Source organism: Rattus norvegicus, chromosome 7, assembly GCF_036323735.1.
Source record: "Rattus norvegicus strain BN/NHsdMcwi chromosome 7, GRCr8, whole genome shotgun sequence".
Classification (NCBI taxonomy): domain Eukaryota; kingdom Metazoa; phylum Chordata; class Mammalia; order Rodentia; family Muridae; genus Rattus; species Rattus norvegicus.
This window is the reverse complement of record NC_086025.1, coordinates 44,605,228-44,630,852: the sequence shown is the minus strand read 5'-3', so window position 1 is coordinate 44,630,852 and position 25,625 is coordinate 44,605,228. Positions and strand designations below refer to the sequence as shown.

General features: G+C 39.6%; 1 protein-coding gene across 2 annotated transcripts in view; it reads right to left on the bottom strand.

Moving 5' to 3' along the window:
- Nucleotides 1-1,778: 1,778 nt before the first annotated feature.
- The window catches only part of Lin7a (lin-7 homolog A, crumbs cell polarity complex component), a 155,507-nt gene continuing 131,660 nt past the window's right edge, over nucleotides 1,779-25,625 (bottom strand). The window contains exons 5-6 of one of the 2 annotated variants that reach the window (NM_001408921.1): nucleotides 13,836-14,048; nucleotides 1,779-6,897 (exon numbers count right to left, since the gene is read on the bottom strand). In NM_001408921.1, the coding sequence (NP_001395850.1) occupies nucleotides 13,836-14,048 (213 nt within the window). In that variant the 3' untranslated portion in view covers nucleotides 1,779-6,897. The remainder of the gene's footprint in view (nucleotides 6,898-13,835; nucleotides 14,049-25,625) is intronic. The other variant, XM_063264348.1, reaches the window with a different exon arrangement.

Sequence of the window (25,625 nt, the reverse complement as noted above, 5' to 3'; positions counted from 1 at the left end):
TATTTACAAAAGCCTCCACACTCGGAGAATAAAACCCAGGTCAGAAAGGCTAAGTGAATAAGAGAGAAGGATCAGTCAGCAGAAGGATCCCAAGTTCAAATCCCCAGCATTCATGTCAAACAAAGCTAAGAAAGCAAAGTAAAGCAAAAGGAAAGCTAGGCGTGTTGGCATTCGCCTAGACCTTAGCACTGTGAAGACAGGAAGACTATTGAATTTGTTACCCAGCAGTGCATCTCTACAAGAAACACTGTTTCAAAGGAACAAGACAAGAATGATAATGCAAAGTACCTGATGTTGTTCTCTGGATCAAACACACACACACACACACACACACACACACACACACACACACACACCCCTGCATACACCTACAAACCTACAAACACTGGTACACACCTACACATATACCTAACACACACACACACACACGCATGCACACACACACACGCATGCACACACATATGTACACACACATACACATGTACACACTAACACACACATTTCAAATGAAGATAAAGATCACTGCTTTTATCTTTATGTTCTTCAATTAAACTATTAGATATTTAAGTCTTTTTTAAATTGCATGGAGCTGAATTTTCAATTCTGATGATGTCTGGGCTTGAATAAAAAGAAACCCCTAAATGTTCCTAGAACAATAGGGAAGCTTTCTAGACCTAATGCACGCACACACACACACACACACACACACACACACACACAGACATAGACACACACAAACACACAGATACACATATACACACAAACACAAATACACACATATATACACACACACACACAGACACACACAGATAAACACATGCATACACACAAACACACAGAGAGACAGACACACACAGACACACAGACACACACACAGACACAAACTCACAGAGAGACACACAGATATACACACATACATACACACACAAACACACAGAGACAGAAACACACACAGACAAACTCATAGAGAGATGCACACACAGATACACACAGACACACACACAAACTCACAGAGAAACACACACACAGATACACACAGACACACACATACATGCACACACACAAAAACACAGACTCACACATACCAAGAAACAGACACAGACAGATACACAGACAGACACACAAAACAAGCTCCTTATTTCAAGCAACTAATTTAGAATTGATTCGTAGTCTGATATAGTGGTAGGGTATTTAGCCTTGTGTTGAAGAAGATGTCATGCCATTTCTCAGTTATGGGACTCTGGAGTCTACATCCTAAACCATGTGGCAAATTTTATTCTAATTGTGTTTCATGATCTATGACTTCCACATATCGATAAGAGCACTATGTAATGACCTTCTTTTCTGATACCATATCAATGTTCATATTTGGAGAATCTTAATAGTCTGACAGTTTTTTATATAAATGGTTATTTTATGTAAACAATTATTCTTGTCAGGTTTTTGAAGAATTCTGAAAGTTGGAATAACTTTTCTATTGTAAAACTCAGAGAGCTGTGGCAGATAACATCTAAGACGAGAGTTCAAAAACCAAATTGGTGTCCGCTGTAGAATGTCTTCAACGCCTCCAAAATCCAGCCTCAGAATTTCTTATGTGGAATGCAAAAGAGGAAAGAAAAAAGTGTGCTCACTCTTCCTTTACAGAATCTCATCCCTCTACAAAAAGATTTAACTATGTGCTATGAATAGAAAAACATTCGAGAGTCCACTTGTGAACACACACATATCAGCAACTGATGCCCCCCTCCCATGATGATTAAAAAAAACAGTACTTCCAGTCTGGTATCTAATACGTTTACTTCCCAGCAGCATAATACCACTTTGGTCATGTTGAACCACTGCACAATTTTGCAGCTCTTTCATAAAAACAACGCAAACAATTGGAAAGACACAATGTACATGCAATGGTGAGAAATGGAACAGTTGGCCAATCCTTCCCTATAAATATGAAATGCCCTTGGTTCATCTCCACACTGTGTATTTATAAGCCCTTGGATCAGGGGTTTGTTCTTTCATTTTTTTTTTGTTTGTAGCACCAAATAGACACAGTGGCTGACAATGAATAATTCTGAAGTCATCGAAACATTTTCACAAGTAGAAATTTTCTGGATCTGAACTTGTATGCATGTCCCTGGCTTGATGTATTGTAGCTCATGAGGCCATCATGTAAGACTCAGGTATAGTCCTGATCACATAGTTTCTGATGTGATTTGTTGGCTATAATGAAATATAATTTACTAATATTTTTTTTACTCACTACAAACTCAAGATATTTCTATATACAATGATTCATTCGCTTTAATACAGGAGTGACTCCCCAAAGCCTATGGATAATCCTTAGGCACATGGACCACTGTGTTGGACTTCTTGGGTTCAAACCCCCAACTCCACCAGCTAACCGGATGACCTTGGAAAAGTCATGGATCTGTGCTTCAGTTCTTCTGTGTATAAATGGAGCCCTGTTAATAGAGCTTGGGTGGGAAAAGCTCTGAAGCTGAAACCTGGTAGATACTGATGAAATTTTAAAATAGCCTACTTCCCTGGGCTGTAACTCTGCTTTATGGCTAAACTACGGGGTAAATTTGAGGGGTTATGTTCAGAAAGGCAAGCTCACATAAGTCTACGTGGGAAGTATTGAATGGTTCCCATGCTGCAGTGAGGGCTTCTTGTTGCTGCTGTTGCTCGAGCATGTGTGATGAGAACCCAGTCAACGATAAACTAGTTAGCCAGAGTAAGAGTTCCTCATAGTATACTTTAGGATTGGATTACATTTGACTTGTTTCGCATCGCATTTCTAGAATCTAGCATGTGCCAGGAACACAGACATATTTGTTAAATAAATAAATACACGGAAAAGTTTGGGAGGGAGGTGACAAGTGAGTAATTTTTAGCTCAGGTATATTCTAGGAGTCAATGATGAAAGAGGGGGCATTTGGAAGCAGAAGTTTAGAAATGGCGCTTTCAATGACCATGGATCCTTTGAAAAATACACGTGTCATAGGGTAATATATGTTTGATGATATAACTGTTTAAAAAAGCCTAAAGCATAGTGTTCTGTAAACTTTAGAAATAAAGTTCTATTTTGAAGCCTGCATGCCAAATTATCCATGTGCTTTTGTAAAGAACTAGAGAGTTTTACTCATTATATATAAAGTTCAGAATATATATATATATATATATATATATATATATGTATATTTCCCAAGCATTGCTTCTGACTTAAAGGTCCTTGAATCTTTGAGATATTTAATTTAATTTGATTCCAGGATGTATCTTAGAGGAAATTCTGGCTCTGGCTATGACATGCAAAATTATAAAATTATAATGCCAATATATGTTAGTCAGAAGTCAAAATTAATTCATTTACCATCCTCTTCAGTAATTCATTCATTCAACAAATATTCACTGAGTGCCTGGAGAGTGCCAGCACGTCTGCAGGACCAGAGTCACATTACTTGGTCTTATAGTGTTTGGGTTTAAAGAAGGATAGGATGCCCTGGAAGGTCTTACTCATAGGGGTCCCAGAAACCTCGGAGAATACTCTGTGTCTGTGTCGACATCTTGTTTGAAGCTTAAGTATAGAATAGGAGTGCTTACAAGCAAAGCCCAGCTAAAAGGTAAGAAATCCAGGGACTCATTCCCACACCCACAAATAGTAATAGATGTTGAAAGCAGTGTACCACATTTAGAGTCCTGAATGTACAGCTAGGTAAAAGGAAATAAGATCCTTGATGCCATGTTTGAGAACCACATTTGTAAATAGGTATAATTTGTCTCTAGCCAAGTTTTTTAGTGACAAACTCCCATTCTTAACAAACCCCTGAATGCTAGACTTTTTTTTTACTTAGATCTTAGCATTGTCTTGAAAGATAGCGGTGGCTCTCTCATTGCTAGAGAATTCCCTATTGATTACAAGATTGAGGAACACAAGAGTCTGTTATTCTTCCAAAGTCAATTGTAATTTAAGCTCATTATCTCCCTGCAGATGTTCTGTTGCAAATGACTGCAGAATCAAAATGTAAATGCTCCAGTGAAAAGGTTCAGGATTTCTTTTACCTTTTGTGCTTGCCTTAGTATCATAGCAGGGAAAAGGTGCAGAGAGAGTTACTTGCACTTGACCAAGGGAGGGAGCTGAGATTCACTCCATCAGGTTCCTGTCACAACCATTTCTTCCTAACTTTTAACACCCCATTTATTATATTTATATTGAACTGCATGGAAGTCCAGTCTACGTACGATGCCTTTTCTTTTAATGGATGACATCAGCCATGTGAGAGGCTTTGTTTGTGATTCTTGGGAATAGAGAAGTTCAGTACAAATCATGGTGGATTTGTTCTTCCTTTTCAATTTTGCTTCAGTGAAACTTCAGAGATGCACCAGCGGCTTCTGTAAGTCTTTGGGGGTGTCACTTTTGATTAAAATTCCAGGGAAATGCTTACATTTTAATGAGATAAACTTCGCTAAAGAGAACCAGCCATTTGTATGTAAGACCGTGAAGACGTATAACCTATCCCTTGGCTTCTGTACATATGATGGATTGCTTCATTTCGACAAACAACCTGGCATACATTTATCAGCGCTACACGTTGTACAGATGAAGCATAAAATTCAAAGACTTCTAGAAAACACCAGCTTAAAAAGTACCTGCTTATTTCATAGTGGCTTCTGACAATACTTGTACTGATGTGAAACCATATATTAAGTTTGGTATTAACTAAACACGTAACAGCTAAGGGAAAACATAATCGTCTTAAGCTCCAAATTTATACAATGTACTGAAACTCGTTGAAATGACCATTTTCTCATTATAAGGGTGAGATGATTTCCTTTTATGAGAGTTTTGTGGCATCTCCTGAATAGCTTTAATATTTCTTTCTTAAATGATAACTAAAATATATGTTTATTACATTTTTTATAAAAATGAGAACTATCTTTCAAACTGAATAATACTTATAATCTGCACTTATTTCTTTTTGTCATGCTTGTCCCTTTTATTGGCCTATTTTATATAACATTCTGGCTCCTCACTGACCCCTCCCCCCAACCTTTCTCTAGTAAAAAAAAAAAGGATATATTTTTGAGGATGGGAATCTGTTACCATAACAGGATAGGGTTGAAATAAATTGGTGTAGCTCTTGGTTTTCTGGCTGTTTGTCATCCGGTGGGCAATGCACTATCTAAAGCAGTAAGACATTGCTCTTGACAGTAGTACCACCCGATGGTGCGAGACAAAACATGCTGGGTATGTCTAATTGGTTTTGTTTAGTTTCAGGAAGATGGCTTGTAAGCTGAACTTCACAAATTTCTATGCTAGAGGACTATCTGAAATACCAAATTCTTTGTAGCTTGGGGAACCATTTTCTGCTTTTGCAAAAAAGAATGGACATATTAAACTAGTGGACTCTGTTTTGATGACCCATCTGCTTGCTTTAACTAGGCAGTTATTCTTTTGGGTGTGTGTGTCTGTGTGTGTCTGTGTACATTTTTGTGCTTAAGGTGTTTAAGTGTCTATTCATTACATTATGGAAAACCAGATTATGTGTCTAGATTTACTCAAAATTTAAAAAAAAATTGTGTGTACAGGAGGTGCTAACAGATCTTTATGAAAGCTGAACAAATCTGATTGCTTATTTACAAGTGGGAATATGCAAATTGAAATCGATTTTCCCTTGGAGAAAGCAGTATCTGTCATTTACAATATTGGTATCACTGGGTTCCACATATGTCAATATAAAAGGGCCAGTACCTTTGATCTTAGACTGCCAAAAAAATAAAATTTGTATTTAGGGTTACCGATCTAAACTTTGTGTGAGATATCCCTTTTGATGTATATCTATGTGCACATGTTATAGTTCAGTATTATAAATCTCCAAGATTTAAAATATCAAATAGATTTCTATGAAAGTACATCAATGTGTGCAGGATGGGTTTAGACTTCTCCAAAGTTCATCAGTGGAAATGAATAAATAAAATTTAACAAGAAAATATTGAGGGCAGCTTACATATATCAAATGAGAAGGAATCCATAAAGTCTAGAGAATCTCTTACCAGAGTAGTGACCCTTGGCAAACAAAGAACCAAGTTATAACCAGTGTACTCTGGTCTTATATATATATTTTGGAACAAATATACATTGTAGTCTGTCTAAACTAATAATAGATACAGGCAATACTTAACTTTCTAAAAAAGGACAGCATTAAGTTCCAACCTGCACTTCTAATAAATTAAAAGTTCAGCTAAAATATTCTAAAATAAAAAACTTCAGTTGATGTGTTTGGATATTGGTAGGAATGAAAACTAAAAAGCCAACTGTTTCCAAGTTCAGAACAGATTATATAGAATAAGAACTTGGCATTTTCAAGAGGAGAATGGAGGTTGAGTTTGTAACTGAATCAAATTCCAATTCAGACAGCTCAGCAACATAGACTGTGGAAAGGGTTAGGGCAGAGGTCGATATGAGGTTCCTTTCAAGTGGCCACAACCTTGAACTGATGCAGTTTGAACTATAGCCTAATGAAGGGTTTGCTAATCTCTGGAAGAGCCTTGACCAAAGATTCACTTAATCCTAGCCCAGGTGATTTGTTCAAAAGTCACAGACTTTATTCTTACACTCTTTCAGTCTGCAGACTGGAATACTTCTCTCCCTCAACACACTGCATTTCCACTGCCATGAATGGAAGGTCTGAGTAGGTAAAAAAGCAATGAACGGGGGCTGGTGCCCAGAGGAGGAAGATGTCGAATTGTCTTGGTAAAGGATGGATACACCATGTGTTCACAGTTTTGTGACAGGTGTTTACTGGTGTTTTCTTTTCCTTTTTCTATGTGCTGGGATTCCGGAGCACGGGTTCCAAATTTGTGACTGTTGGATGATTGACCTGCTAGCTTTTCTTCAAGGGCCTGCAATGGGATGAGGTAGAGTGGGTGGGGTGGGATAGGAAGAGAGTGAAGAGAAATCAGTGATTAGTATTCGTTTTTAAACTGTAAATCAATACAACTATCAAGAGCATGCACTTTATGAGCGTCTTAGTTACTGTTCCTTTGCTGTGAAGAGACCAAAGCACCTTATAAAAGAAAGTATTTAATTGGGGGATGTTGACCAACTTTGAGCAGAGTGGGCAGGCGAGTATGAAGCTGGAGCAGCAGCTGAGAGTTTACATCTTATCCACAAGCGGGGCGGGGCAGAGACAGAGACACAGAGAGAGAAACACACACACAGGCACAGAGAGAGAGAGAGAGAGACAGACAGACAGACAGACAGACAGACAGACAGACAGACAGACAGACAGACAGACTCTGACTGTTTCTGGTCCTGGTGATAGGCTTTTGAAGTTTCAGCCTGCCTTGTCTTCTACCTTCTGCCTTGTCCGCCAACAAGGCCACACCTCCTAATCCTTCCAAAAATAGTCCTACCAACTAGGAACCAAACACTCAAATATATGAGCCTAATAGGGTGTGCTGGCTAGTTTTACAGCAAGGATTCCAAAAGATCAGGTTGTAGACTAGGCTGTAAGGCTGATGGGGGAGGGCCCAGCCTTTTGTGGGTGTTACTACCACTGGGCTGGTAGCCCTGGGTGCTATAAGAAAGCAGGGTGAGCAAGCCATGAAAAGCAAGCCACCAAACAGCAGTCCTCCACAGCCTCTGAATGAGCTCCTGCCTTCGGGTTCTTTCCTGGTCAGAGTTCCTGCCTTGGCTTCCCTCAATGGATTGTGATTCAGGATATGTAAGTCAAATAATCCCCTTTCTCCCCAAGTTGCTTTGGGTCATGAAATTTCATCACAACAATAGTAACCCTTAAGAAAGAAAGGGAGCCATTCTCATTCAAACCCACAGTGAGAATGGCTGGGGTTATTTGGAGTGTCATCATTCAGGCGCAGCTTCGGAACATGGAAAAAAAGTGTTATGAAGAAAATAATTGATGAAGAAGGCAGGAAAAACCACAGCATTTCCACAAAATGCAATAAAGAATTTCAGTTTGGAAAGATTTCAAATATTTAACATTTCTCCCTATCAGGGTCTATATGATGCTAATTCACTCCAGGAAGGTGAAAAATACAAGTGACATTCATAGTGTATCTATAATTAATATGAGGGAATATAGTGATTCCTTTACTGAGATAGGAACCTGCGAAGCCTGTCACTCACTGGGTGGGAGCGCCAATATCCCTTCTGTGAGGAAGAAATCAAGGACCTCCCCCAAGGGAGCCTGATACCACAAACAACAGGCAGAGTCCTTTGTTGATCTGATCTGGGGGTGCTGCTCCCCCAAATGCCTCCCTTAGAGCACCCACTAGTACAGAGACATTCTCCCAATCTTTGTATTTATTTTAAAGATTTACTTGTTTTATTTATACGAGTATTTATTTACATGAGACACTATAGGTGTCTTTAGACAACGCCAGAAGAGGACATCAGATCTCATTACAGATGGTTGTGAGCCACCATGTAGTTGCTGGGAATTGAACTCAGGAGTTCTGGAAGAGCAGTCAGTGCTCTTAACTTCTGAGTCATCTCTCCAGCCCCCAATCTTTGTTCTTTAAAGGTGCTATTTTTATTCCAATTAATGCCTCCAAAATATGCAAATCAGGTTTTAGAAAAATTGTTCTGCCTACTTTGCACCCACCCTCTAGCTGAAAGTCTTCTAGTGTTGTGCCAGCAACTCCGGGGCTTCAGAGTAAACAGCAGACTTCTCAAGTTGCCTACCTGCACTGTGGAGAGCAGGATTGCATTTAACACCACCAGCAGCAGCATTGTCATGACCGAAATGTATTATTAAATGGTCACAGATGGACATGTTTTAGAGAGTTTGCATTGTTTCCTCTCTTTCTTAATCGCCTCATAAGTAACTTTTACTGAATTTTAGATTGGTGGCTTCCTACAGCGACAGAGGTAGAGCCTGATTTTTTAAGTAGCCAAATTATCACATAGCCACACATCATAAATGAATAAGGATCCAAAAACTGTTTTCATCTTCAGAGTCTTAGAGTTTCTCATATACCCTGAAGGTGAATGGGACTAAGCAATATACCAGTATCCAAAAGGGTAGCAGGCAAACAAAGTAAGGGTCAGTATAACTCCTGGGAAGAGCCATCTCATTATTTACCTATATCACACGATATATGACTCAGCAGATTCGTGATTCATTGAAAGTGAATTTACTTTTTGAGAGAGAAAGAGAGAGAGAGAGAGAGAGAGAGAGAGAGAGAGAGAGAGAGAGAGAGAGAGTGTTTTAGAGGTCAACTTTGTGGGCTTCATTTTCTTCTTCTATCTCCTTGTGGGTTCTAGGAATCAAGATCATCCCTCCTTGCTCAAACATGGCTAAAATAGTGTTAAACACAGTTAAACCGTTTTAAACAGTGGTTAAAAGCTTTAGACTGAAAACCAGCAGGAGTTTGTGATTAGTACCTCTATCCACCGCTGACATCTTGCTTTTTCATGCGCAAACTTGACTTTTATTTTAGCATGGATTTTGCAGAACAGATTTCATTGTCAGCTCTCAGAGGGGCCATTGTGGTCCCCAGAATGATTCTCCCCATCCCTGTTTTGATATTGGTACCTTATATCTCGTAGGATCAGTGGATACGCTGGGTGGATAACTTGGGTTATGAGGGTTTCATAGTCAGTGTAAGGCAAGTAAACCAGGCACAGAGAGACACATGGCAGGTTTTCTCTCTGTGTTGAACCTGGGTTATGCATATATGACATATATAGCCTGAGCTAGAAAAAGAGGCCAATGGAGTTGCTTGAAACAAACAAAGCTTCTTCACCATGAAGGAAACAATAAAGTAATGAAGCAATTAGAAACTGGGAGAAAATGTTCGCAATCATAGATCTGATGACGGCCTAAGATCAAAAATGTATTAAAGAAATCAAGCTATTCAATAGCAAAACATAAACAGTTAATCAAAAAGCAGCCAAAGCACTTAGACAATTATTTCCCAAACAAGATAAGTAACCAAAAGAGAAATGACAAATAGATAGATCAATCAATCAATCAATCAATCAATAAGTTCTTCATCCTGAACTACTGGGAAAGGGAAGCAGTAAACCAAAATGAGATCTCTTGACTCCCGAAACGGCTATTTAAAAGGTTAAAAAAGGTCAGTAAATGCTAAACAGTGTAGAGAAAAAGGAGACCAGTGTTGGTGGGAGCATTAATTCTGTCTGCAGGGCAGGGGGAAGGGTCAGTGAGGCATTGGACAAATGCTGGCTACCATATTCATGTTCATTTGTTGTGGTTTGTGGTGGCTTCATAGCTGATGAGTTCTTTATCCTATTCTTGCCCAACGCTGGAGGGTATGGACAGGCGTTGGTCTCAGGTATGTTTTGGAATATTAATGTCTGAAAAAGTGTTAGTATTCCTCTTCATTTTTTATTCCTTGAAAATCAGAATGAAAATCCAAATGTGTGCATGAAGTCATGTTTTAAAAGTAAACAATTCCCTATAAGCTGAGTAAACATGGCTCTTTCTCCAAGCCAGATGGCCAGCCTTTTAATCATATTTTCTGTTTGGATTTCTTTAAAGTAATTGCAGAGTATTCCTATTTTTGCATTGTTTTTTGAAACGGAACCTAGTATTCTCACTAGAACAGAAGTGAGGATGAGAGACAAATTTTAGCTCAGCAGAATTTAAAATTCAGGAAGGTATAACAAGACAATTCCCTCCTGTATAGCACACATTCAATCTGGTTTTCTTTTTTTATCCACTTCCCATTCGTAGTGACTTCATTATATCTACATTCTGAGCACATATTACTTCTGATTTTAAAAATATTCATTTGATACATAGTAAGACTGTCTTCTGACAAGTATTTTGATCATATGGTCTTTGAATGTTGACCAAAATAATTCAAGATCTGTTTCTAGTTGACTAGATTTAGTAAGTCTGAAAAAATTTTAAAACAATTAGAATAAATTATTAAGTGTTGTAGATCTTTTCTGACACTCCAAAGATCAAGTTAATTAAAAATCAAGCAAGAGGTACTCTAGATCTTTTTGAGTGACTTCACCAGAAAATTCATGGATGACATGGCTTGGGTATATCTTGATTGTTTTGAAATGGTCGCTACCATTTAATCTCAAGGGGATAGACACTGTGTACTACAATAGCTCTCTTGATGGGCATAGATACAAAGTTCATGTTCAAGCAAACAGAACTCTACTGCATCCTATGTAAACAGCAAAAGACAATTTTTTCCTGGTTAAATATGTAAGTCTTTCTAATGAGCCATAGGAAATCCTGAGGTGATTTAATGAAGACTGAATAGAAATACAAATGACTACTTATGACCAAATGGGCATATCCAAAGATAATGGAAGGAACAGAACACGGCAGTTTTCAGTAAGATCTCAGAGGTCAACCTTTTGCTTTCAAAACACCCCTGATCAATTTTACTCAGGGCTAATGTCATAAATTATTCAGGAGAATAGGGATGAGCCTGTATTACCAGAGATAGAAGAAACAATAGTATTAGCAGAAAGCAAATTAATGATTGGTTAGAAAATCAGGGATTTCTTCTATTATCCAAAGGACTTTTTGAAAGGACTCTGATGGTACAGAATCGGTAACTGAGGAGAAGGCTTTAGACTAAATGCCTTGCCTATATCTATTCATGGTGTCTATCCCAACCACATCATTCTGTTCTAAGCCACCCAAGCCACCCCATCTCTCTCTCTCATCCCATTGCAACCCTGTAACTCTCTATTGTCATAGAAGCCAAATTATCCTTTTAAATTAATTTATCCTCTCATATATTATGTCCTGACCACAGTTTCCCCTCCTTTCCTCTGTGCCCCCCTCCCCATCCCCACCTCCTCATCACACTCATCTCTTTCTTCCCAATTTATTCTTTCTCCATCTTCCTTCAGAAAATGCCGGGCCTTCCAGGGATATCCACCAAACATGGCAAATTAAGTTGCAATAAGATTAGGCATCCCCAACCCCAAGCACCACTTGTATTGAAGCTGGACATGGGACTCAGTAGGGACACAAAGGTCCCAAGGGCAGGAAGCCAAATTATCTTAATGGCACATCAAATCATGCCATCCTTTTGTTTACAAACCTTGTCTCCCTTTGCAAAACCATTTAATATCTCTCAGGGTGTTGCTAGGCTTTCTGTGTCTAGGCCCTACATGGTTTTTTGACCTCATAGTCCACTAACTTGTTATTACTTATTGCTCCTGGCTGTCTAAGTTCTCTTGGGGAATTCTCCTCGGCATTAAGCTTCATCTCAAATATTCCATTCTTTGAGGGGGCTTTACTGACAACTGTGTCTCAGGTAGTCTCCACCTTGGTAGTCTCCACTCAAACAGCCTTCTTTTACCTTTTTAAAGTATTGCTCTCAAAATGGTGTTGACTTATTTTCTTGCTTACATATTAATTATACTCTGCTAGCAGAGTGTAGCCTCATGAAGACAAAGTGTTTGCACATGTTACCTCAGGAGCTCACTGAGAGATATCTGTTGTTTGATCAATATACTTTGGGGGATGAAATATAATTTAAAAAATGTATGTATGTATTTTCTCATTCTATCTATCTATCATCTATCTATCTATCTATCATATGTGTGTGGTGTGTGAGTGTGTGTGCATGCACGTGTGTCTAATGGTCATGTGACTATGTGTGTGATGAACCCTCAGAAGCCAGAAGAGGGCATTATAAATCCTGAAGTTAGAATTATAGGTGGTTGTGCGCTCTCTGATATGAGTGTTTGGAACCAAACCCAGGTCTACTGGAAATGCATTAAATGCTCTTACCTACTGAGTCATCTGTCCAGTCCCAAAATATACTTAAAAACAAAAGAAACACAAACAGACAAAAACCCCACTCTCTACGTAGCGTTTCTTTTTTACAACTGTCATTAAAAAAAAAAGAGACATGTCTCACATTGCAATCAATATTTCTATTAACCAAACAGTAAGCTAATACAGGAAAATCAAAAACTACCCACACCTGTTGCCACTTTCCCAAGAACATGTGAATGTCCTTCCCAAGATACACTTAGAGACATCATGGCACCTTCTGATAGAATTCATCTTTTCCAATGAATAGTTTGGGAAACATATAAAACTGACTTCAGAGCATGTGGTGCTGGCAGGAGGAGAACCCTGATTCCAAGCCACTTTTTAATGTGGCTGATTAAAGCTTCAGACTGCTCACCCCAAAAATGTGTCTTTAATGGTAAGTTCCTTGAAAGGTTCTTCAGAGACGGAAGGGTATGTGATGAGGGTGTCACTGAAACACAGTAGACACTTCAAAGGGGGGAGGAGTTTTGATATTAACACAGTTTTCCTGAAAATATCCACAAAACTTGATCTATCATTGTTTGTTGTAAAAAGGGATTTGGGAGGAGTTAGGAGAGTCAGATATAATTCAAATCCTTCAGTCTCTCACACTATGTTAACTGTCACATTGTCATTACACTTGTAGTGTGGAACATATTTCCTAATACCCTGTATGTTTCTAGTCTAAAGTACATATAGCCAGGAATAGCACCACAGAGTTGTACAGTTTGTATACTCTATAAAAGTGATGAGTGGGGACTAGAATCAACTCGCCATCCCTATATTGATCTGGGTTGGCAAAAAGAATGCATTCTCATAGTTTATAAAGAGGCATCCTGGAGTTACTACTAACTGCATGTAGCATTATATTTTCCAAAATATATGCAGAGGCTATAGCTGAATGACACGTGGAAATAGAACAGCCTGTTTACATCTTTCATTTGATTAATTTTCCTTGAGGGTTTATTATGCCTGGCAATTTTATTTTGGCTGATTAAGGCGATACCTTTAGGACGTCAGGAACTTGCACACAGGGAGGAGAATGAGTCTCACCTATGACATGTGGTTTTGTTGTGGCTGCTGCTGCTGCTGCTGCTGCTGAATAAGCAACTGTTGCTGTTGCCGACGCCGAGCTGTCCTCAGCTTTTCAAAACGAGCCTCCATCTCCTCCAGGACTTTTGGGGTGTATCTGACGACCAGCTTCACACTGTCCTTAGCAGCCTTGAGAAGTTCTACAGCTTTCTCGTGATGTTCCCCTTCCACGCTCTGAGATGACAAGGAGAGAGCACACGTGTTTCCTCTAAGGAAACAAACTTGCTAAACTTGCTAACCTAGTAAAAACCCAAACCCTGAGGCAGCTCTTATTAGACAGATCTTGTCTGTAAACCTTAATACATTTTAAGACTGAGATCGGAGGGTGGCTGAGAGTTCAAAGTCAGCCTGGGCTGTACTGTAAGCTTCAGGTCAGCCTGACATACAAAGTGAAAACTGTCAAAATGGAGGGCTAGGTGTTGTATGCTACTTTGTAGGGCGCTTGCCTAACATGCATGCTGCTGTAGATTCTATCTTTAGTATCACATACAACCATAGTTGGTGGCAGGTGCTAATCTGAAGGCAGAGACATCAGATGCTTAAGTTATATATATGGCTATATAGTGAGTTTAATATCAACCTAGGATACAGGTTGATCTTAAACCCAATCTTAACATAACCTCATCATCATCGTTGTCGTCGTTGTCGTCATACCATCATCATCATCATCATCATCATCATCATCATCATCATCATCATCATCATCAGAAACCCTGCCCAACAACTAAACTCTATAAACTGCAAAGAATCCAAACTGTGCAACTTCTAGAAGACATGACAAGTAAGACAATATCACCACCACTATTATTTATGTTCATAACTGAACTATAAATTGGTTAGACTGGGTTAGGATATAGGGTGGATTAGATGGCTTGAGTCAGGAGGGTTAAAGATGGGAAAGTCCTAAGGGTAAATTAAATATTAAAAATGGAATTTCTAAATTTCACTTAGAAGGGTAAATATATGTGTTGCGAAAAAAAAAGTGAAAACTAGAAAGTTAAAAGTTGCGTTAAAGGAGCCCCCAAACCCTCGGATCCAGGCCCACAGCAGCTCTCTGCTCCCAGACCCCGTGGGAGAGAGACCTCACCGCCTGGTCAGGTGGGCACTCCTGAGGCTGCAGAGCAGAAGAGACCACCAACACTGCCCACCCCTGCCCACATCCATGGCCCAAGAGGAAACTGTATACAGCCTCTGGGTTCCTGCAGAGGAGGGCCCAGGAGCAGGAAGACTGCTGCACCTGAGACACTGCCATAATCTGAAGGAACAGACCGGATAAACAGTTCTCTGCACCCAAATCCCGTGCGAGGGAGAGCTAAACCTTCAGAGAGGCAGACACGCCTGGGAAACCAGAAGAGACTGCACTCTGCACACATCTCTGACACCAGAGGAAAACACCAAACGCCATCTGGAACCCTGGTGCACTGAAGCTCCCGGAAAGGGCGGCGCAGATCTTCCTGGTTGCTGCCGCCGCAGAGAGCTCGTGGGCAGCACCCCGAGAGCGAACTTGAGCCTCGGGACCACAGGTAAGACCAACTTTTCTGCTGCAAGTGACCTGCCTGGTGAACTCAAGACACAGGCCCACAGGAACAGCTGAAGACCTGTAGAGAGGAAAAACTACACTCCCGAAAGCAGAACACTCTGTCCCCATAACTGGCTGAAAGAAAACAGGAAAACAGGTCTACAGCACTCCTGACACACAGGCTTATAGGACAGTCTAGCCACTGTCAGAAATAGCAGAACAAAGTAACACTAGAGATAATCTGATGGCGAGAGGCAAGCACAGGAACCCAAGCAACAGAAACCAAGACTACATGGCACCATCGGAGCCCAATTCTCCCATCAAAACAAACATGGAATATCCAAACACACCAGAAAAGCAAGATCAAAATCATATTTGATCATAATGCTGGAGGACTTCAAGAAAGACGTGAAGAACTCCCTTAGAGAAATACAGGAAAACATTAATAAACAAGTAGAAGCCTACAGAGAGGAACCACAAAAATGCCTGAAAGAATTCCAGGAAAACATAAATAAACAAGTAGAGCCCATAGAGAGGAGACACAAAAATCCCTGAAAGAATTCCAGGAAAACACAATCAAACAGTTGAAGGAATTAAAAATGGAAATAGAAGCAATCAAGAAAGAACACATGGAAACAACCCTGGATATAGAAAACCAAAAGAAGAGACAAGGAGCTGTAGATACAAGCTTCACCAACAGAATACAAGAGATGGAAGAGAGAATCTCAGGAGCAGAAGATTCCATAGAAATCATTGACTCAACTGTCAAAGATAATGTAAAGCGGAAAAAGCTACTGGTCCAAAACATACAGGAAATCCAGGACTCAATGAGAAGATCAAACCTAAGGATAATAGGTATAGAAGAGAGTGAAGACTCCCAGCTCAAAGGACCAGTAAATATCTTCAACAAAATCATAGAAGAAAACTTCCCTAACCTAAAAAAAGAGATACCCATAGACATACAAGAAGCCTACAGAACTCCAAATAGATTGGACCAGAAAAGAAACACCTCCCGTCACATAATTGTCAAAACACCAAACACACAAAATAAAGAAAGAATATTAAAAGCAGTAAGGGAAAAAGGTCAAGTAACGTATAAAGGCAGACCTATCAGAATCACACCAGACTTCTCGCCAGAAATTATGAAGGCCAGAAGATCCTGGACTGATGTCATACAGACCCTAAGAGAACACAAATGCCAGCCCAGGTTACTGTATCCTGCAAAACTCTCAATTAACATAGATGGAGAAACCAAGATATCCCATGACAAAACCAAATTTACACAATATCTTTCTACAAATCCAGCACTACAAAGGATAATAAATGGTAAAGCCCAACATAAGGAGGCAAGCTATACCCTAGAAGAAGCAAGAAACTAATCGTCTTGGCAACAAAACAAAGCGAAGAAAAGCACACAAACATAACCTCACATCCAAATATGAGTATAACAGGAGCAATAATCACTATTCCTTAATATCTCTCAACATCAATGGCCTCAACTCCCCAATAAAAAGACACAGATTAACAAACTGGATACGCAATGAGGACCCTGCATTCTGCTGCCTACAGGAAAAACACCTCAGAGAAAAAGACAGACACTACCTCAGAGTGAAAGGCTGGAAAACAAGTTTCAAAGCAAATGGTCGGAAGAAGCAAGCTGGAGTAGCCATTCTAATATCAAATAAAATCAATTTTCAACTAAAAGTCATCAAAAAAGATAAGGAAGGACACTTCATATTCATCAAAGGAAAAATCCACCAAAATGAACTCTCAATCCTAAATATCTATGCCCCAAATAGAGGGTACCTACATACATAAAAGAAACCTTACTAAATCTCAAAACACACATTGCACCTCACACAATAATAGTAGGAGATTTCAACACCCCACTCTCAGCAATGGACGGATCATGGAAACAGAAATTAAACAGAGACGTAGACAGACTAAGAGAAGTCATGAGCCAAATGGACTTAACGGATATTTATAGAACATTCTATCCTAAAGCAAAAGGATATACCTTCTTCTCAGCTCCTCATGGTACTTTCTCTAAAACTGACCATATAATTGGTCAAAAAACGGGCCTCAACATGTACAGAAAGATAGAAATAATCGCATGTGTGCTATCAGACCACCATGGCCTAAAACTGGTCTTCAATAACAATAAGGGAAGAATGCCCACATATACGTGGAAATTGAACAATGCTCTACTCAATGATAACCTGGTCAAGGAAGAAATAAAGAAAGAAATTAAAGATTTTTTAGAATTTAATGAAAATGAAGGTACGACATACCCAAACTTATGGGACACAATGAAAGCTGTGCTAAGAGGAAAACTCATAGCGCTGAGTGCCTGCAGAAAGAAACAGGAAAGAGCATATGTCAGCAGCTTGACAGCACACCTAAAAGCTCTAGAACAAAAAGAAGCAAATACACCCAGGAGGAGTAGAAGGCAGGAAATAATCAAACTCAGAGCAGAAATCAACCAAGCAGAAACAAAAAGGACCATAGAAAGAATCAACAGAACCAAAAGTTGGTTCTTTGAGAAAATCAACAAGATAGATAAACCCTTAGCCAGACTAACGAGAGGACACAGAGAGTGTGTCCAAATTAACAAAATCAGAAATGAAAAGGGGGACATAACTAGAGATTCAGAGGAAATTCAAAAAATCATCAGATCTTACTATAAAAGCCTATATTCAACAAAACTTAAAAATCTGCAGGAAATGGACAATTTCCTAGACAGATACCAGGTACCGAAGTTAAATCAGGAACAGATAAACCAGTTAAACAACCCCATAACTCCTAAGGAAATAGAAGCAGTCATTAAAGGTCTCCCAACCAAAAAGAGCCCAGGTCCAGATGGGTTTAGTGCAGAATTCTATCAGACCTTCATAGAAGACCTCATACCAATATTATCCAAACTATTCCACAAAATTGAATCAGATGGAGCACTACAGAATTCCTTCCATGAAGCCACAATTACTCTTATACCTAAATCACACAAAGACCCAACAAAGAAAGAGAACTTCAGACCAATTTCCCTTATGAATATCGACACAAAAAAACTCAATAAAATTCTGGCAAACCGAATCCAAGAGCACATCAAAACAATCATCCACCATGATCAAGTAGGCTTCATCCCAGGCATGAAGGGATGCTTTAATATATGGAAAACCATCAACGTGGTCCATTATATAAACAAACTGAAAGAACAAAACCACATGATCATTTCATTAGATGCTGAGAACGCATTTGACAAAATTCAACACCCCTTCATGATAAAAGTCCTGGAAAGAATAGGAATTCAAGGCCCATACCTAAACATAGTAAAAGCCATATACAGCAAACCAGTTGCTAACATTAAACTAAATGAAGAGAAACTTGAAGCAATCCCACTAAAATCAGGGACTAGACAAGGCTGCCCACTCTCTCCCTACTTATTCAATATAGTTCTTGAAGTTCTAGCCAGAGCAATCAGACAACAAAAGGAGGTCAAGGGGATACAGATCGGAAAAGAAGAAGTCAAAATATCACTATTTGCAGATGATATGATAGTATATTTAAGTGATCCCAAAAGTTCCACCAGAGAACTACTAAAGCTGATAAACAACTTCAGCAAAGTGGCTGGGTATAAAATTAACTCAAATAAATCAGTAGCCTTCCTCTACACAAAGGAGAAACAAGCCGAGAGAGAAATTAGGGAAACGACACCCTTCATAATAGACCCAAATAATATAAAGTACCTCGGTGTGACTTTAACCAAGCAAGTAAAAGATCTGTACAATAAGAACTTCAAGACACTGAAGAAAGAAATAGAAGAAGACCTCAGAAGATGGAAAGATCTCCCATGCTCATGGATTGGCAGGATTAATATAGTAAAAATGGCCATTTTACCAAAAGCGATCTACAGATTCCATGCAATCCCCATCAAAATACCAATCCAATTCTTCAAAGAGTTAGACAGAACAATTTGCAAATTCATCTGGAATAACAAAAAACCCAGGATAGCTAAAACTATCCTCAACAATAAAAGGACTTCAGGGGGAATCACTATCCCTGAACTCAAGCAGTATTACAGAGCAATAGTGATAAAAACTGCATGGTATTGGTACAGAGACAGACAGATAGACAAATGGAATAGAATTGAAGACCCAGAAATGAACCCACACACCTATGGTCACTTGATTTTTGACAAAGGAGCCAAAACCATCCAATGGAAAAAAGATAGCATTTTCAGCAAATGGTGCTGGTTCAACTGGAGGTCAACATGTAGAAGAATGCAGATCGATCCATGCTTATCACCCTGTACAAAGCTTAAGTCCAAGTGGATCAAGGACCTCCACATCAAACCAGACACACTCAAACTAATAGAAGAAAAACTAGGGAAGCATCTGGAACACATGGGCACTGGAAAAAAATTCCTGAACAAAACACCAATGGCTTATGCTCTAAGATCAAGAATCGACAAATGGGATCTCATAAAACTGCAAAGCTTCTGTAAGGCAAAGGACACTTTGGTTAGGACAAAATGGCAACCAACAGATTGGGAAAAGATCTTTACCAATCTTACAACAGATAGAGGCCTTATATCCAAAATATACAAAGAACTCAAGAAGTTAGACCGCAGGGAGACAAATAACCCTATTAAAAAATGGGGCTCAGAGCTAAACAAAGAATTCACAGCTGAGGAATGCCGAATGGCAGAGAAACACCTAAAGAAATGTTCAACATCTTTAGTCATAAAGGAAATGCAAATCAAAACAACCCTGAGATTTTACCTCACACCAGTGAGAATGGCTAAGTTCAAAAACTCAGGTGACAGCAAATGCTGGTGAGGATGCGGAGAAAGAGGAACACTCCTCCATTGTTGGTGGGATTGCAGACTGGTACAACCGTTCTGGAAATCAGTCTGGAGGTTCCTCAGAAAATTGGTCATTGAACTGCCTGAGGATCCAGCTATACCTTTCTTGGGCATATACCCAAAAGATGCCCCAACATATAAAAAAGACACGTGCTCCACTATGTTCATCGCAGCCTTATTTATAATAGCCAGAAGCTGGAAAGAACCCAGATGCCCTTCAACAGAGGAATGGATACAGAAAATGTGGTACATCTACACAATGGAGTATTACTCAGCTATCAAAAACAATGACTTTATGAAATTCGTAGGCAAATGGTTGGAACTGGAAAATATCATCCTGAGTGAGCTAACCCAATCACAGAAAAACACACATGGTATGCAGTCATTGATAAGTGGCTATTAGCCCAAATGCTTGAATTACCCTAGATGCCTAGAAGAAATGAACCTCAAGACGGATGATCAAAATGTGAATGCTTCACTCCTTCTTTAAAAGGGGAACAAGAATACCCTTGGCAGGGAATAGAGAGGCAAAGATTAAAACAGAGACTGAAGGAACACCCATTAAGAGCCTGCCCTACATGTGGCCCATACATATACAGCCATCCAATTAGACAAGATGGATGAAGCAAAGAAGTGCAGGCCGACAGGAGCCGGATGTAGATGGCTCCTGAGAGACACAGCCAGAATACACCAAATACAGAGGCGAATGCCAGCAGCAAACCACTGAACTGAGAATAGGACCCCTGTTGAAGGAATCAGAGAAAGAACTGAAAGAGCTTGAAGGGGCTCGAGACCCCATATGTACAACAATGCCAAGCAACCAGAGCTTCCAGGGACTAAGCCAGTATCTAAAGACTATACGTGGACTGACCTTGGACTCTGACCTCATAGGTAGCAATGAATATCCTAGTAAGAGCACCAGTGGAAGGGGAAGCCCTGGGTCCTGCTAAGACTGAACCCCCAGTGAACTAGACTGTTGGGGGGAGGGCGGCAATGGGGGGGAGGGTGGGGAGAGGAACACCCATAAGGAAGGGGAGGGTGGAGGGAATGTTTGCCTGGAAACCGTGAAAGGGAATAACACTCGAAATGTATATAAGAAATACTCAAGTTAATAAAAAAAAAAAGAAAGAAAAAAGAATTATAACAATCATGAAAACAAACTTCTTCTATAAAATGTTTATGTATATTTATAATCCATAATAGTGATATTTTACATATTCGTTTTTATAGATACATTACACAGAAACTGAAATTCAATGAAAAAAAAAGTTGCGTTAAAGGGAAGCTTTCTCTACCAGAGAATAACCCCTATTAGGCGTCAACAGTGATTCAGATCCTGAAATTTAGACACAAGGAACAGGTTATAGGGTAAATGATGTTGGAATGAAGCAGGACAATGTCTGCAGTGTATCAGTGGATTTATCAAGTCTTTCACTGGATGCTCTTTCCAAAGTCCATAGGCAGAGTGAGCCAGCGAGCCATGTGCTTAAGTAATAAAGCACAAATGTCCCCTAAGCCATGCACGGGAAGAGAAGCCATCTATCTTCTGTATGATCAAAGAAGTATAGATCAACATGCATTTACATATGTTGTATGGACAAGGATGTGGAGAATGAACTTTGATCAGTTTAATGAGCTCTAGCACCATTTTTCGGAAGGGTACTCTCATTACTAACTGAAAAAAATAGCCTATTATAATGAGTGCTCTTACTAAGCATAACACTAGATATATACCTGTGAATATGATATGCAGGATATATACCTCCAAGTGTGCAAATAGAACACACATAAATTGATTAGAGTTTGACCTTTTGAGATTCAGATTAGTCTCTTGAACATCACAACATGTACAAGTGATTGGGAAAACTACGATTATTTCAAGTGAACCAAGAGCTGCTCAAGGCAAGCCCTGTAGGGATTCTCTAGGCTGGAGGAAGGGCGCTGTTAATGGGAAGAACATTGCAGTCAGTTGTCATAGGACCTTGTACAGGACACTGCCCTCTTCGCTGACACCGAAGGCATAGATAGCATGGCCCCGTTGTATAAGATTTAAGTGTAATGGCTTTTTGCCTAGTTATTTGGCTGAGTGCTGAGGACTGGGGGAAATGACAGAAGATGTAGATAGGACTTAGGTGAGGCTTACATATTATCAGAACATCTAGAGTGGTGAAGACGAGCTGTCTCCCCCATGGGTTAAGATTTCTTTTCATATTACAAGTGTGATAAGAACTCGAGATGCATCAATGTGAACTATATAGACCTCAAGAGGACATCAATTAAGCTTGAGATTCATAATTACTAATACACAGCTTCAGACATTTTAGAGGGTGTGCTCAACTCAATCCCTTGCCTTCAGTAGGTAGGGGGGGAAATGTTTTAATTTATCAATTTGGTCAGTTGTCACTGCTGCCTGCCTGTAATGACATAGTTTACTTGAGGACCAAACAGATAATACAGGTTTACAAAATGGCCACAGTGAGCCAGAAAGACAATTTATGTAGCTATGTCCCTAAGTCCGGATTAAACAGAAAAAGAGGATTAAATGGAAATAGTTTACGCAGCCTTTTGGTAGAGGGAATTTTCATCTCTGGCTAAAGCCCAAGGAAATAAACGTGTTCCCTGATTAATACATTCTTTTGGTTATCCACCCAATCACTGATAGTCACTAATCGGAATGCTATTATGCATTTATCTTAGTGTGTGTAGCTAATGAAATTTTCAAGTGAATAAAAGACAAGAGAAAATATTGATCACAGAAACCTCTTTTTAGTTTGTTGATAATTACTTTGCAATTTGTCCCAAGATGATTTATTACCACGTGGACTGTTGCTCTGAAATGAAAGCATGGTTTGTTTATCCAAATACTTCTCTATTTTTCCACATTAAAACTTCCATGGGCTTTTGTGGTTTGGTTTTATTGAGGTCTTACGTTGCACGGGCTGATCTAGAACATCGTATGGAGTGGAAGGCTAGAGGTTAACTGTTGCTTTTGGTCCTCCTGCCTCTACTTCCACATGGCAGAGTCAAAGGTATATGCCATCCCACCAGATTTTCCAGTTTAGTTGGTTCATGGACTTCTGAGACCAGCTGGTCAGCCTCAAGAACTTGCTTTTGTATTTTGTAGTCTTTGCTTTTATTTAATGAGGTGAAAGACCTTACGACAGCGTTGGAGTGGCTTATTATTCAACTGTAAGCACAGTGGTGTTGATTCAGAGGGTAGCCAGAGGGCCCAGGAACAAATGTAGCGGTTACCAGGCAACATGGCAGGGGAGAAGGCAGAGAGAAACCTGACTTCTGTGCCTCATATTCAGGCCCTAGGAACCCTTAATATCTTCTCCAATCCCTGGCTTCTATTTCTAAGGAACAATTTACAAAGAACAAACTCTGTGCTCCTCAAATCTAGAAACCGGTTCTAGACTGTGGGAGTGATCCTCTCTCGGGGTCTTGCCAACATCAGTAGGTCCTTTCCCCAGTATTTCCCACCAGAGCACAAAGCCACTGTATATGAGCTGAGGTCTGCGTTCTCTTCTTTAATTCTACCACATGAAAAACTCTTACATAGCCCACATGTTACACAATTAAATGTAACGGAAACAAAGGCAGATTTTAGAGAGGGAAAATAATAGAAGCATGTTTGTGGTCCGTTTCAAATACTCTTGGTTTTGTGTTCACCAAATATCTTCAGGTTTGTCTTAAGGAAACCTCAGGACACCGTGCCTTTCTGATGCTCATATCTGTGTTTGGTGTGCTGTGGCAGATATATGCTCAACTTATCACATGTTTATCTCTGGACTGATTTTAGTTCCTTAGTCAACTTTTAAATAGGACCAGATAGATTGACACCTCTCCCACCCCCTTTTCTTCTTTTCCTTTTTTTTTCTTTTTTTTTAGAGTTAGAACAAACAAAGGGATCATTCCTGCATTATCTATTTCTTACTGGGAATATCCCTCATTTCCTACTATTTAAAATATGTTTTAATAATCCCAGCATAAGGGAGGCAGAAGCAGGTGGATTACTGTTCATTCCAGGACAGCCTGGTCTAGAGAGCAAGTTCTGTACAGAGAAACCCTGTCACACACACACACACACACACACACACACACACACACACACACACACACACACACCACAAAGCAACATAAACATTTTTTAAGCTGAGACACATTATAAAGCTTGTCGTTTCTCTTTTATTTTTTAAAAAACAAAATTGTCTGTATAGAGCTGTTCTAATTTAGGAACTTTTCCTTACAAGAGATACCTGAAACTTGACTAACATAGAACATTTGTGACAAGGGCTTTCTATACAGTATTGGATGGAAGGGACCTAGTCAGGGTTCCAATGTTGAACTGAATATCTCTGCTCTTTGAAAACCAGAGTTTCTTATGTTTGGTTTTCATCCCATTCCTTTAAGAGTTTTACTGTAACTGTTGCAATTTGAAAGAAATTTAATAAAAAACTTAGTTTAACATAAGCCCTTCAAATGTACATCTGATCAGAGTGTTCATAAATGGGGATGAAGATGAAGCAGGAAGGAATCTTAGGATTGTACTGCTGTGAACAGATGCCATGACCAAGGCAGGTCTTGTAAAGGACAACGTTTAATTTAGAGATTCAGTCCATTATCATCATCATCCAGGTAAGGTTGGGGCATGAGGAGCTGAGACTTCTTCTCTGCATCTGAAGGCTGTTAGTAGAAAACTGATGAGGCAACTAGGAGGGTTTTAAGCTCACACCCACCATGACACATCTACTCTAAAAAGGGCACACCTACACAATGGAATATTACTCAGCTATCAAAAACAATGCCTTTATGAAATTCATAGGCAAATGGATGGAACTGGAAAATATCATCCTGAGTGAGCTAACCCAATCACAGAAAACCACACATGGTATGCACTCATTGATAAGTGGCTATTAGCCCAAATGCTTGAATTACCCTAGATCCCTAGAACAAACGAAACTCAAGACGGATGATCAAAATGTGAATGCTTCACTCCTTCTTTAAAAGGGGAACAAGAATACCCTTGGCAGGGAAGGGAGAGGCAAAGATTAAAACAGAGACAGAAGGAACACCCATTCAGAGCCTGCCCCACATGTGGCCCATACATATACAGCCATCCAATTAGACTAGATGGATGAAGCAAAGAAGTGCAGACCGACAGGAGCCGGATGTAGATCGCTCCTGAGAGACACAGCCAGAATACAGCAAATACATAAGCGAATGCCATCGTTAAACCACTAAACTGAGATCGGACCCCGTTGGAGGAATCTTAGAAAGGACTGAAAGAGCTTGAAGGGGCTCGAGACCCCATATGTACAACAATGCCAAGCAACCAGAGCTTCCAGGGACTAAGCCACTACCCAAAGAC